Source organism: Emydura macquarii, unplaced genomic scaffold (assembly GCF_026122565.2).
Source record: "Emydura macquarii macquarii isolate MOO-44397 ecotype Brisbane River unplaced genomic scaffold, CSIRO-AGI_Emac_v2 contig_2636, whole genome shotgun sequence".
In the NCBI taxonomy this organism is placed as follows: domain Eukaryota; kingdom Metazoa; phylum Chordata; order Testudines; family Chelidae; genus Emydura; species Emydura macquarii.
In genome coordinates this window covers 7,510,671-7,525,141 of record NW_027132773.1, presented here as the reverse complement: position 1 = coordinate 7,525,141, position 14,471 = coordinate 7,510,671, and the positions used below count along the sequence as shown (strand labels likewise).

The 14,471-nt window shown below is 37.7% G+C and overlaps 1 protein-coding gene across 4 annotated transcripts in view; it reads right to left on the bottom strand.

Annotated features, from left to right (window-relative positions):
• The window catches only part of TAFA2 (TAFA chemokine like family member 2), a 71,546-nt gene that overhangs the window by 27,761 nt on the left and 29,314 nt on the right, over positions 1-14,471 (bottom strand). For all 4 annotated transcript variants that reach the window (XR_010922846.1, XM_067564136.1, XM_067564134.1 and 1 more), the window contains exons 3-4: positions 1,343-1,495; positions 215-339 (exon numbers count right to left, since the gene is read on the bottom strand). Coding sequence is in view for 3 of the 4 variants with exons in the window: in XM_067564136.1 (XP_067420237.1) it covers positions 215-339; positions 1,343-1,495 (278 nt within the window). In the remaining variant the exon portion in view is untranslated. The remainder of the gene's footprint in view (positions 1-214; positions 340-1,342; positions 1,496-14,471) is intronic.

The window sequence follows — 14,471 nt, the reverse complement described above, 5'->3', positions numbered from 1 at the left end:
TTACCCAAACCTGAAAATGACAGGAACAATGCACACTATGATCAATCAACTGCAAAGTATGCTCAGGGAAGTAAACAGGGTCAGGAAACCCAACCTCAATATAACTCCTTACCCACACCTCGTTATTCTTCTAGGCTGTTTCCTTCTGAGTGTTTACTTAGGGCTTATGTGTTAGTTTTCTGTTGATAACAACTGATGCTGGTACTATACCTACCCTAGTTGTTTTCACTTTATTCCCAGAGGAACAGCTCCATCCTTTCCGATCTGGAAGAACTTTACATTCCTCCCCTTCAAGACATGGTTGCATGTGGCACCACCATTTCTGTTCCACTATTGAAGCTATGAAAGGGGGAAACATACACATTTATATACTCAGTAAAGTGCCCATTATATTGCACAAAATTTTTTGAAAAAAGTATATTGTCCAACAACTACACTGCAAGTCAGAATCTTTCTAAATAAATAAATAAATAAATAAATAAATAAATAAAGACTCTGTGAAGGACACTGTGTATGAATTTGGCACCAGCATCTTATTAATATTATTCCTTTTTTTAAAAAAAACATTTGTTTAAAAAGAGCTTCAAGAACAAATTTCACAGCATTCCTTTTCAATCATCAATTCTTTCCTGGTTAGATTTCTAAGTTTGCAGCATAATCTCTTCTTTTGAGTTAGTGTATTGTGTTTGAAGTACTGTACTTCCAGTGTATGATTAAATTTATTCCCTGAAGATGATAGATTTACAGCTTCTATGACAGCAAACATATTAATAGTAAATAGTTCACGAAAAGGACGAAACAGCCTTGTTCTTTTTCAGAGGAAGTGCTGTGCAAAATGAGCCAATATTTTCCAAAATAAAACATATAAACCCATGGCAGTTTTGTTAAGCACAATATTAATATTGAACTATGGATAGCAAAAGGAGCATTGGTCTAAAAAGCCTAAAATGAGCCCAAACTATGCTCTGCTTGTATGTTTTTGCGACAAAGTAATATATAAATAAAGTATGAGACTGCAGTATATGAAAATAACATGCTGATATAACTTATGCATAAACACTTATAATTAAATTAACTTGATACAACACTAAGAGCATTCTATTATTTAGAACACATTTTGTTTCTCAAGAGGCACATTGTGTCTAATAATTTCACATAGTGTTTCCACAGAGTAATAGCAAATAATTCATTTTTCATAGCCTCCTCTCCCATTCATCTTGGAGATACCCTTGAAACCTCAGAATCCTTCATAACACTTTTAAACACTGCTAGGTTTAAAAAAAAGATTCCCAAAACCCTCTAGAAGAAATACAACAAAATGAAGTAAGAGAAGTCATCGCACCATCAACACAAGAAGGAGCTGCTCGGGTGGTACCTGCTACCTGCCCAGGAAAGCAGGAGCACTTGACTGTCTGTGACCTTTCTTCTATCTTGTTCTTATTACAACATCTGTGGAGAGCCACCACCTCACACGTTCCAGTTTTAACATGGTGAGCTGTGCAAACAAGAAGAAGAAGAGGATGATGGTGATAATGTTGCTAGGTAGCATGGTACAGTTGTTTGGTTTTTTTAAATTAGAAATACAATACATTTAGTTCTGTAAAGTCATCTGCCATGGACCAAACTAGAATTACAATGATACCAACTCTATAAAGCAAAGTTGATTTCTTTAGTAAACACAGCATAACTGATTCAAACAGAAAATGCATGGTGAAGTAAGAACAAATAGAGAAGAATGTACATTATACCAGTTCAGTGGAATAAAATATAGAGGCATTGAAAAGGCCATAGAAAATATATTTATTTCCAGAATATCATAGGCATCTGCATCTCTGTATAAAATTAATAAGATATATTTTCTTAAGGTGACACCCAGAAAAGACTTTAAAATAGCAGCAGGTAGATATATTTTGGAATGCATACATAATAAACATAAGATGACCACATGTCCCCAGACAGATCCAGTTTTTCATATGATGTCCTGGGATCTTTCTTCAGGACACCTGAAATGTCCCATTTTTTGTTTGTTTGTTTCTTTCATTTCATTAGTCAGCTCCATGAAGGAGATGTGGCAGGATTTTGGGACCCTGTGCGCGGAATGTAATCTCATGGAGCTCTCTGTTTTGCAGTGCAAAGCAGGCATGGAGGGAAGTGGATCAATGACTACTCAGACACACTAGCCATTCTCTCTTGCTTCAGGATGAGCTAACCAGTCACAGGAACTACTGCAGCCCTGAGACTATAGCAGTCCCATGAGAAAATCTGCCTGGAGGAAGAGTTAACTATCTAAGGTATTGTAACTAATTATTGTATCATTTGCATTTAATCAAAGCTTACAGAGACTGCAAGCTGCACCAGTGGCTGCTAGAAATTGTAGGGCAGATCATGAACAGATTGCAAAACTACTACTAAAGTACTAGAGAGTCACTCTCTATATATAGGACTTGTACTGTCCCCAAATAAGACTGTGAGATGTTACCTTGGGGAGACTACTAGAAAATATTGTGTAAAAATTCTTTTTCTCAGGTCTATAATGCCTCAGCTTTGATAGTTATATTTAAATCACATGGAGGGGGCACTGGAGAGGTAGCAAGTGCAAAATACTTTATGATAGTTTATCAGGAATATAGACTCTCTCCATCCCTTCTTGCACAAATTCCAAAAGTTGATAAGAAGGTTCCATGAATTGGCAAAGCAAACAAATACAAAAGGTGGGGCTCCAATGGGAGTCTTGCCTGGAGCTGGTATGTAGGACTGGGCCCTTTTACAAGCAGTTTTGACTTTGCTTTTTCTTCACATGCTACCGTGTATGGGGAATCTATAACCGTTCTAACGCAAACTGCCCTCTCAGGCAAGCAGCCAATATTCTTAAAACTAGATTATGAATTTAAGCCTTAGCGTTTAACTTGGGGCTGAGGCAGAGCCACAGTAACCCAAGATGAACACTCAAGAGATTGTATTACCCATTAAGATACAGCAGATGCTTCCCTCAGTGAACCTGCTCCAGTCTGCTGATCAGTGGTAGGGAGAAAAGGAAGCAGGGCCTAACCCTGCCTCTTCCCTCACCCTCACCTTTTCAGAGTCTTTCTTCCTGAGAGAACAGGCAGCAGGAACAAGCAAATTCCTACCCTCCCAATAGTTCAAGGACAGCTATTGTAAACTGTGCAACCACTGAATTGCCATTCTTGCCCCATGCACAGCCATAGAGGGGCAACCCACAATCTGGTTCTTAGTTATCAAAATGGAAACTACTGCTTAGAACATTATATTCAAGCAATACGTCTTTTTCACTAGAACAAAGCCAGTCAAGCAGGTTGCGATTGTTGTAATCACTCTCTACACATTTCAGTTTTAGCATCACTTCATACAGTGCCAGGTTGGATTATGTTGTATTGTACCATACAGTGTTACAGGTGAAATGATATAACACAATGTGACTGACCGAACCATGGTCATTCTAATTATGATCCACTGAAAGATGACATATCAGGTCAGAAATTCAAAAGAGGTTCCACCTTTTGAAAAACTGAACTTGAGTAAATGCTTTTCTATGTTTTAAAAAGTTTTAACTATAGGTAATAAAATTGAGAAAGAGGGATGCTGCTCATGCTATCCACCTGACCTTTTCTAAGAAGTTAGTGGGTCATGTTATCCCAATATCCATGAAATTTTTAAGCAGATATTTTTAGGCTCATTGGTACATGGTAGTCACAGTGAAAATTATTTGTAATTACTTTCCAAACGTTGACATGGGTTAACATGTTGACTCAAAGAATTACATATATTTTTTCTCAACTAAACTTGTATATGTTTTATAGAGTATAGAGCATCTTTAACTTGTGTATACAGTAAAATAAATTACTTATATACTATATTTCTTATATATAATATATAGCATGAACATAGAATAGACATACATACCTGTTCTGAAAAGTTACATTCATTTTTATTATAATAGGCAATTATGCATTTCAAACCCACACACACTAACACAAATTCATTTAAGTGAATTGACATGAAATTCACATAGCAAACCTGACACTGAAGCTATAAAGTAAATGTAGTGTCAGGATGTGAATTTGTTGTGCTTATTTTTCTTTCTATTAGATTTCAGTCCTTATTTGTATTCTGATTTGTCTCATTGATTCTGAAATTTTGTTTTCCTCTATGCTCTTCTATTTAACAGTTTTACATAGCTTGACTGGCTCTCTAGAGACTCCATATTACACCTTCTAAGCAGAAATAAAGCATCACCTACATGCACCAATAGTCATCTGAAATGCAAGCTAGTTAGTGGATTTAGGTTGTTGTATAATGCTTTGAGGAAAAAATGACTGCTGAAACAAAAACTTTTCAAGATAGCTAATTTCTTACTTTGTAGTCATTAGAGAGAACATGGAGCATTTTTCAAGGCTTTTACGCCAGAGTAATCTAATTAAATGAAACAATCATTTATGTTTGTGAACAGTAAGGAAAAGCATTTCAAAAGATGCTGTGATATGTGAAGATTGGATTAGAGCAAAAAATAACCAAATGCCAACGATAGCATTTCAGAGACCGTTTAGTAAAACTGTTTCCATTTTTGGAGTAGAAAAATAAAGTCTTCCAGAAAAGGCTACCAGGGCTCTTCAATACACTAAAAATCTAGGGCAACTATCCTCTAGTTTCTATTTATCATCTAGAGTATATTGTGAATGTTCCTAGAGAGGAAATGTGGGAATTTCAGTTCCTTGTGCTATCAAATAATTAAGTTCCAGTGCAGTAATTACAATATCTGTCACATTCATGTGAAATGAAAGCCTCTATACTGTAGATAAAGGATTTCCCTCAACCTAATACAAATTAACCTCATTAAACCATTGAACCATTCCAAACTGAGATAGTAGCTTATAAGAGTCACATTTTTGGTTTGTTTCTTCTTCTCATAGCACAGACGTCAAAGTGTGCTGTGTCATTTCTGGAATTCTACAGAAATTCATTAGTCAAAAATACAGCATATTGACTCAATCCTGCAACCTTTACTAAGGTGAGTAATCCTTATTCACATGTCTAATTCTATAAAATCAATAGGAACATACATGTGAGCGAGGTTTGCTGAATCATGCCCTAAAGTATTTGTATACATACAAAGTGCTATTAATAATTACACATAGTAGTTCCAGAAGCTATTATGTAACCTTAGAGTGCAATTTAGAAAACAGAAATAATCAGGTCTTTACCCTGTAATGGCATGTGCTGTAATTAATCTACCACTTTATAGTAGTTTTCATGTAGTTATATGGTCCACAGTTACCATATAAAAGAGTATTTACACAATTTTTATACCTTGAAACTTAACCAGTTATGCTAATGAAAAAATTAAGGCTAGATAGTTATTATCCCTTAGTTTGCACAATGTTAAAGAATGCTTTTAAACTCAGTAAGAAAAGCTCCCTAAACTATATATGCTATAGATTCCTGCTTATACATAAAAGCCAGTTATTTAGTTTTAAAATGTATTTATCTTCAAGCGGCAGACTCTGCCCTCAGCTTAACGTAATTTCAATGGGATTTGCACACATGCATCTGGTGGCAAAATTTGTTTAAGATTTTTGGGGTTTTTTATACACAGGATTAGTCCTTTGCTTTAACAGACATGAATATATTATATGCAAGTCACTAAAATTATATATAAGGGTGGGGCTCAGCTGAACTCCACTATTCAATGTTCTTTTTATTACTTTGTAATCTAATAGCATATAAAGGTCCCTGTCAAGTCTAGGTCCCTTCTGCTACGTTCTGTACAGGAGTTAAAAACCCTATAATCTTAAACCCCCATCCTGTCTTAATGATTTAACAATCTTAAGCCCACAGGCACTTTTAACTTAATGTACTGTGAGTAGTCCCATTGACATGTACAAGTTTTTGTAGGCTCATTGCAGAATCATACCCCTAGCTGAAACAAGAAACAACAAATGGGTGACGCAAAAGAAGGGAGAGGAAAGGGTAAAAGCTTTGTTGACATGAAGTTATATTCCAGTGATAGCTAAAGTAGAGTTCTGATAGTATGGGCCTCCCAGTCTTCTCTTGCCTAATGGGTGAGACATCCTGCACAAAATAAATGCAGAGGAGTCCTGTCCTTCAAACCTTTATTCATGTGAGTAGTCTTTATTTATGCAAATTTTCCTTATCCACATGAGTAGTTACAATAAGAACTAAAATGGAACAACAGAATAAGCAGCCCTGTACTAAATGCAGCAGGTTACCAACCTGCCACATCCTTGAATGGTTTACAATGAATGATTATTCAAAATTCTGCCCTGGTAATGTCTAAAGAAGTATGACTTTTTATTAATAGAAGAAAAAGTAAAACAAAATTAATAGTTTGATTATAATGTCCTCCAGTTCAAGCCCTAAATCAGTATATTATTAAGTGACCAGAGAAAGCACTGGGTTTTTTCACATGGAGAATGTTTGCTTTGTTCATACTGACTGACATGGAAAGCAAATTTAGGTTATCTTTCCTCTACACTTCAGCAATTTCAATATGTCACGTCAGTCTCGCTGTGTCACTCTAGATAGGAAGGATATGAATATCTCTGCAAAATTAGGAAAAAAAATCCGGGTTTCATAGTTTTTAAAAGCTATATTAACAAATGCTAGTAGGTACAAGAGTATACTTGTGTATGTAAAGGTAAAATGAAATACAAATCTGTGGCTGAGACAAGGTTTCCAACTCAGCTTTTTCTGTGCAAAAATGAAAAATACAGAACAATTATTTTATGTGGTTAATTTCAACTTATTTGTATTATGTTCACCCAACAGTAGCAAAGGAGAGTTTTGTGTTTCATTAATGAAAACTATATAAGCAATGGTTTATTTATACGAAAGTTAACTTGAATGAAGATAACTCACTAAGGGCATGATCCAAAGCCTACGTAAATCAATGGAAAGTCTATCATTGACTTCAGTGGGTTTTTGATCAGGCCCTTAATGGCAGAGTTAACAAATCATATTGCTATAAAAACATGGAGCTTAGATAACAACTGGGACATTCTCTCTGACAACCGCACATGCCCCAGACATAAGATGATTTCAGTTTCTAGGAGAGATGACTACAGGAGCAGAGTCCATATTTAGCCTCAGTTTATGTTTTATAGCCATGTCTGAGGCAACATGTGGGATTCTCACATCCTCAGTGGTGACCATGAGGCATATTATGGTAGTGCTGTGTCTCTGGAAGGGTAACAGTTACAGCATTCTTACTGCATCATTTTACAGATGACACATGAAGTAGCACAATGGAATCTGCCATAAAACAAATAATTTCATCCTGCCCTTTGCACCATTCCATTCTACTTAAATAGTTATTTTGATATTTTTCCCACAGATGTGCTATTCACTCAATAGACTCGAATCCTTCCTTCAGAGGCCTTCACTTATGCCATATTCAGGAATTCAGCATATCCAGGTAATTCACAGTTACAGTACATGTAGGAAAATGTACCTTTATATTCCCCCTGTGAAGTAACCTTTTTCCGCTTTTTCAGAGTCTAGTGTCTTGAGCATTTATTTTCCAAATATCTAGAATATACTATGTGCCAAATCATAGTAGCCTTCCATGAAAATGCCAGAGGACAGAGAGGGACCAGGAAGTCCACCCCACCCCTGGAATCCACACAGGGTGCAGCCACAAACTGGAGGGCTGCTCACTTAAGAACATAATGGGAGCAGCTAGTCAGGTTTTGTGTCTGGTGGAGAGGGTCATGGGACATAGTCCCATTCTCCCTGTACTATTTTGTGACTGTGGGGTAGCGTTCACAGGAGTACATTCTTCACCTGAGGAACAGGGGAAGTATCTCTCCTTGGCAAGTGTAGGAAGAACACCAATGAGGGGAAGGAGGCATATTTGGGTGTGGTGGGACCACACTGCACTTTAGTAAACCCAGGCCAGTGTCGTGGCCATTAGGGTTTCATTACAAGCATAAATGAGGCAGCTGTAAATTAGGCTGACGGGGTGCGGGGGCACAATGGTTCTTCGGCAACCTCAGTATTGGGGAGAAGAGGGTATAAAGATGGCATAAAGTTCTCAACTTTTCCCTCTTCCTTGATTTGTGCAGAGTGTCACTTTCATGCACCTGATGATTGAGCCCATTATGATTTGTGAACATCTGGAAGGAAAAACAAGCAAGGAAAGGGAGAAAGAGAGAACGTTAATGTAAGCTTTAGCAAAACTTTTTTCTAACAAGATCATGCCACCAAGAAGCAATAGGCTAAAAATCTACACAGACTAGCAAGGAAACATCTTACATTAGACAGGTTTATGCATCAGGCTCATCAATCAACAGCTATAAAAAGGCACATACTAAAAAATTTTGTAATAAGTGGAAGAGAAGAATTGCCATAGCAAATCAGAATGGTCCACTGTAGCCTGATACGACACTCGCTATATAAGATAATGATTTAAAAAAAACCATAATGTGTGATATGGGAAATTCCTTCCTGTTCATATATACCTTCAATCCCTTAATAAAACATATCTTGCTGTCTGGCACATGAGAGCTTATTCTAGGGTTGGACATTTGACCAATCTAAAAACAACTGGTCAATTTGCCTTCAAATATTGGTCAAATAATGTCAAAAATGGTCAAATATTTTAAAGTACTAGTTTATTAGAACAGTAACAAAGAGTAAGACTTTATTATCTCAAATAGGCTTAGCCTTTGATAGATACTTATGCCCAATTACAAAAACAAGTTACTTAACTGAGTATTTTAACTCAGAAAATGTGAAAGGCAATTTAATTAAGTTCTAAAATATGCAAGAATGGCACCATGATGCAACAAAAAAAAGGTAGCTGCCACCTACATCAGTGCATTCTTGTTAGAATATTTGGCAATATTTGAGCGTGCTCAAATAATAGGTGGGCAGTGGACATTATTGAACTGGTAAACTGATCAGATTGCCAACCCTGCTTATTACCCTTTTCACATTGTCCTAAACTTAAATAAGTGCAAGGGTTATGGAAAGTCATTTTCAAGTCCTGCTACACTATTTGTCTCAAAGACCTCATGCAGCAGCAAAGTCCATTCACAAGTCAAGTAGAATATGCTGTGTAAAGAAAAACTTTCTTTTAACTGATTTAAATGTACAGCACTTCTTTTGGGATCCTTTTTTTTTTTTTTCCCCTTGTATGTTCTAACATTACGGGACAGGTTTTGAACCAGTTCATTCACTTGAATCCTTAAAACAAATACAGGAGCAGATACTTGTTTGACCATTCAGATAGGGTTTGTGTTATTACCACCCAACAGCAAAAGCAGGTAATGTGTGAACATTAGACCCTGCATATCTCAAACAGCAACCCTACTAGGCTTGCTGGATGGAGCATAGTGCTTCCACAGAAAGACATTCTAAAATCATCGGAGTCATTCTTGATAAGTGTTTGTCCTACAGATGTTAGCCCAGCTACACTTGGCCAGCTACCTCTACCATGCAATTAACCAAGTAAATCCAGTTAGATGAAAGATGGTAGGCAGAGTTCACATGTCAGTGTGCTGACAGCATCCCTGATATCCTTTTAAAAACAAAGCTAAAGAATGGTTTGCCGCAATCACATTGCCAAGGATGCTTTGCTGCATGGTGCCAGAGAAAAATCTCATCTGTCGGTTGTCTGCCAGCCACCAGTTATAGCCATCTGTGTGGAAAGACTTTTGCCCCCTTGGGAAAAACATCAAGAAAACTATGATGCAAGCATTTTCCTGAGAGCAGCTCACTAATGACCCAGTGAAACTGAGCTCCAAATATTCCCATGACACCAGTTGGGTCCTGAAATGGAAAGCAGGATTAAGTTCTCAGTGGACTGAATAAAAGACCTATTGGAATAACACAGCAAACTGGCTTGGCCCCAGCTGGGTACATCATATTTACAAAACATAAAACCACAGATGGAATACTTCATGTAGAATCTCTTAGACCTGGCGAGTTCTGAGCCATCTGATTTTATCCTCCTAGACTTATTGAGGCTAATTTTATTCAATCAGTCCTTTGGCACAGCTGCGCTAATCTTCTTTCTCTCAAAAGTCAACGCCCTTTGATGGCTATGGTTACAGATGAGGATTCACTAGCAAAGCTATGACTGATAAAGGAATTCAAAAATAATTTATCCTAAAACTATCCTGAATGAGTATTATATATAGCATATATACTTGTCCTTTTGAGGCATCACTTACCGTTAGAAAACTATGTTTGCTGGGTCCATGAGACTGCATACAACTCTGGGATGAGGGTTGTGGGGAAGAGGGTCAGTGATCATTTTAGTCCTGTCATTTGCGCACACAGGAGCAGGAAGAGAGGAAGAAAACTCCCTACATCTGTATAGCTGTAAAGACCAGCTAGAATTGGCTCTGCTGCACTTGGGAGAATGCAAGACTACTAATCAGATGCAGCGACAGTGGCACACGATGCCCCAAAGTAGATGTACAGTGACAACAGGTTGTCAGTCATGATGTCGTACCTCCACAGGGGCTAGCCAGGAGAGCTGATCAGCCATGTGAGAAGGAGAATGCTGTACTCCCTAAATGAGTGCGGCGGCTTGTGTGCTCTCCGGTGCATCAATGGTGGAGCTGAGTGTCATGCGGTATTTTGCTACTGGTAGCCAGAATGCCTCCTGTGTGTCCACTCGGTTGATGTAGCTTGACATCACCCCCAACACAGGGCTGTGCTGAAGGGGCACAACAGAGCCCATAATGGGAGCTGTTTATGAATGCTACAGGAGGTAGAATGGCCATTCTTTCCTTGGATGTTATTGAACTTCTTAAGCAAATGATACAATGAAGTGTGTAGACATTCTGCAAATTAACAGATATCCGAACAGATGGAGGTTCAAGATTACAAATTATACGATTTAATAGGGGGAAAACATCCAGTTCTGAGGCACTGAAAGAAACACTTGGCACAAAGACTTTTTATTCCCTTTCCCTCTCTCACTTGATGGGCCATGTGCCAGAAATCTCAACTCAGCAAGAAGCAGTGGCACATGTCTCAGAGCAGCCTTCAGGAGCTGACAGAGTTTTTTAAAAAAAAGCTTTTTGTTTCTTCAGTTCTACAGCAGGTAGCTCATGGTTTCTATGATAATCTACAAAATTTATGGAAAATATTGTTTTGAGTATTCCATAATGATTCACTTTTTATTAAACTTCTTTCATTTCTTAAATGTGACCTGCACTGTCCAGGACACATGCGACAAAAATACATGATTCTGAATTGTGAGAGTCAGCAAAAAAGATTCCTCCACTTTCCTTCCCCGCAGAAATGAATTCCCATGCTGCACCCTGCTCCACCTCAAATAAAAGCTGGAGAAAAAAGAACCTTACACTGCACCCCTATATACTAATAGACTCAAGTGCTGTTGGACAGATGGGAAGGCAAATTTCAGAATCAAGCTATACTTAGAATATCCTGCCTCCAGCCCCCACATGGTTACATGTAGGGACTGTTAGGTCAAGCACCTCGGCAGATCTCAGGTGCCACAGTGGTAAGAGTAATTGAAGCCTAGTAAAGGCCAGCTGTGGTGTGTTGACATGGTTGGGAGTCACAAGACCTGTGCTTTTTCCCCAGCTGTGTCATTAACTCACTCCATGACTGCAAGAAAGGCACTTAGTGTTTCTATTCTTCAGTTACCCTACCTATAAAACAGACATGGTGATGCTTACAGACCTTATTTAAAGAGCACCACACAAGAATTCACTTAAGGTAGATAATTAATTACCCCCAAAACACCCTCTGGGAACTTTTTGATAGGACTGAATGGAACTGTTTACCCCAGTCAGGGTCTACCCGATAGGTCAAGAAAGCATTGTGGTCAATGGAATCAAATGTTGCCAACACAGCTGAAAGAATCAGTATTAACACCTCAATTTTATTCTTTACTAGAAAATCCGCTGCTAATGTGACTAATGCAGACTTTGTGCCACATGCAGAAACAGAGCAAGACTGAAAGGAATCAAGGAACCAGAAAATTCTACATGACACCAAAGTTGTCTCATCACAACTTTCTCAATTTCTTCCCCCCAAAAGAGGAAGAGTAAGGAGAAGGTGATAAATCACAAGGTCATCATTTCTTGATGATGATTTTAGTTTTTTAAGGATGGGCCTGAACATCACTTGCTTGAACAGCTGAAAACTTTAAGAAGGCACCAGTAAGCTGATTTAACTAGAGTCCGTTTTATGGTACGTGTGCTATAAGAAACACTATTGTGCTTTATTGATGACCTATATATTTCACTTAATAAGATCATTATGTGAAATGTGAAAATACTACTTCAAGATCCACATTATAGATAATTATTCCCCAATATAAAATTTTGTTCTCCAACTGCCAAGTGGTTCTTTGATATTATGCTCCTCTTATGTACACAGCACTGGAGTTTTGTGAAAGGATCATTTTGCCTTCAATGCATGTATAGAGGATAAAATATAATCTAAATTCCCCTAAAGGTTGAATCCCTCAAATTCTACATTTCCAACCTTTTAACTTCCTTTTTTGTTGTGGTGTGTTTTGTTTTGGGGGATTTTTTGTGTGTTTGTTTGGGTTTTTTAATATCCTAACAGAGCAGTTTACTTGAACTAATGTTTTACAAGTTTCTGTACCTTTACAGTGCATTTTTACAGTAGGTTACATTCCATTTCACAGCTCTAATACATTTTCCCTTTCTGTAGTCAGTCAACTAAAGCAGAATATCAAAGATTATCTCTGACTCTAAATATACCTCTCACAAAACACAAGCATGTATAAGCATTCCTGCTTTTAATGAAAACTACAGTAGTTCTTTTCTTACCCTCTCATTCCTACCCTCCTCTTTCAAGGAATCCTCTACAGTACATCAGGTTCCACCAACACTCTCTCTCATGCTCAAGAGAAATTTTTGTAGAATGTCCCAGGACTAAGCTCACCCACTGAAAGAAAGATCTTAATTTTAAGTTTCAGCTTCTTTCTGTAGAGCCTCAGGCAAACTCTTTCAAGTGCAGCATCAAGGGAGGAACTTAACTCAAGCCTTTAGAAAAAATAGTTAACAAGGCACATGTCTAGTCCTGTGAAATCCTCTCTTTTAGAATTATCTTACCTGCTACAATCTTCCCTCCACGTTATTGATTCCATATAAATAGCAAGTGTCTAAGACATGGGCATGATGAATCAATAAGTATCTAGACAGAGTCTAAGAAATGAACCTGAATAGACAGGGAACAAACTGGCTATTATTTAAAAAAAAAAAAAAAACACCACCACTCCCCTCCCCTTCCCCCCCCCCCCCCCCTCCCTACACACACACACCCCACAACCAGTTCAACAGGGGAAACATACAGGGCAATGCCATCTGGGATTTTTTTGTTCAGGGATTCCCACATGATAATATCTTCTGATGTCTCTTCCTGCAGATCAGATTTCTTTTAAGGAGTTTATAGCAGGCTTTCCAGACATGACACTTGTTTTGTTTCTACAAGGAACCCCAATTAATAGAGGCATTTGTTAGAAACAATAAATATCACTCCCATTACTCCTTATAGTCAGAAGCCAAAAACATTATACGAGTCACCAGGATTATATAAATGTGATTTAAAATTGTGGGGGAGTGAGAGCCTCTCAAAATGTACCACACCTCAAAATTCACATTGAAATATAAGGTATAAATAATGCCAGGTCATATGTAGTTTGCTTTTCTGGAAGTGATGGTGTCCTCTCCATCTTTTTCAGAGCTCTGATGATCTGAATCTTTCCTGGTTTAACGATTCCCTCAATAGAGACCCATATACTGTAGTTAGCACCCCTTCAGGATGAGAAGGACTCAAGAGACCAGGCCAAGTCAAAGCTCCTATTGGAGGCCATCATTCCAGTAAATTGCTCTTACAAGTACAACTACAGTAGGGAGAGCAAAGAAAGATTCAAACAATCTCAGTACATCCAAAATCATTTTTGTACAGTGCAGTGGTTGAGGAGAAGTTCTGCAAATGTAATGAACAGAGAAAATGTTAAGGGCTAAATTTTCATGCACAGGCACGATGAGCATGTGCACACCAATGAACTGTTTGCAGATCAGGTTATTGTGAATGCAAACAAGCATTTAAAAGCACACAGTTTCTCAAATTGTACAAGTAAATGCCCATTTGTGCACACACTGAAAGTGTTTGAATACCATGTGCACCATTTTTGCAGCAAGCATGTTTGCTATGTCTGTGGTTAAAAATTAGGCCTTTAGAACTTTGCAATTTAAGGACACAAGGGTTTTCAGTGAAAAGTTTCACATTCAGACCTCAAAACACAGACTATTCTATGAATAGAATCAGTTTCTAATCTTCATTTTAATTTCAAATAATTGAAAGACCTTTGGACCTATAAGTAGTTAATACAGTCAGCCTAGAAAATTAAACAAACACTTAACTCTTTCAGAAGGCCAAGAGTAGGTTAAAGAAACAAACCCTTAAATACCAGATAG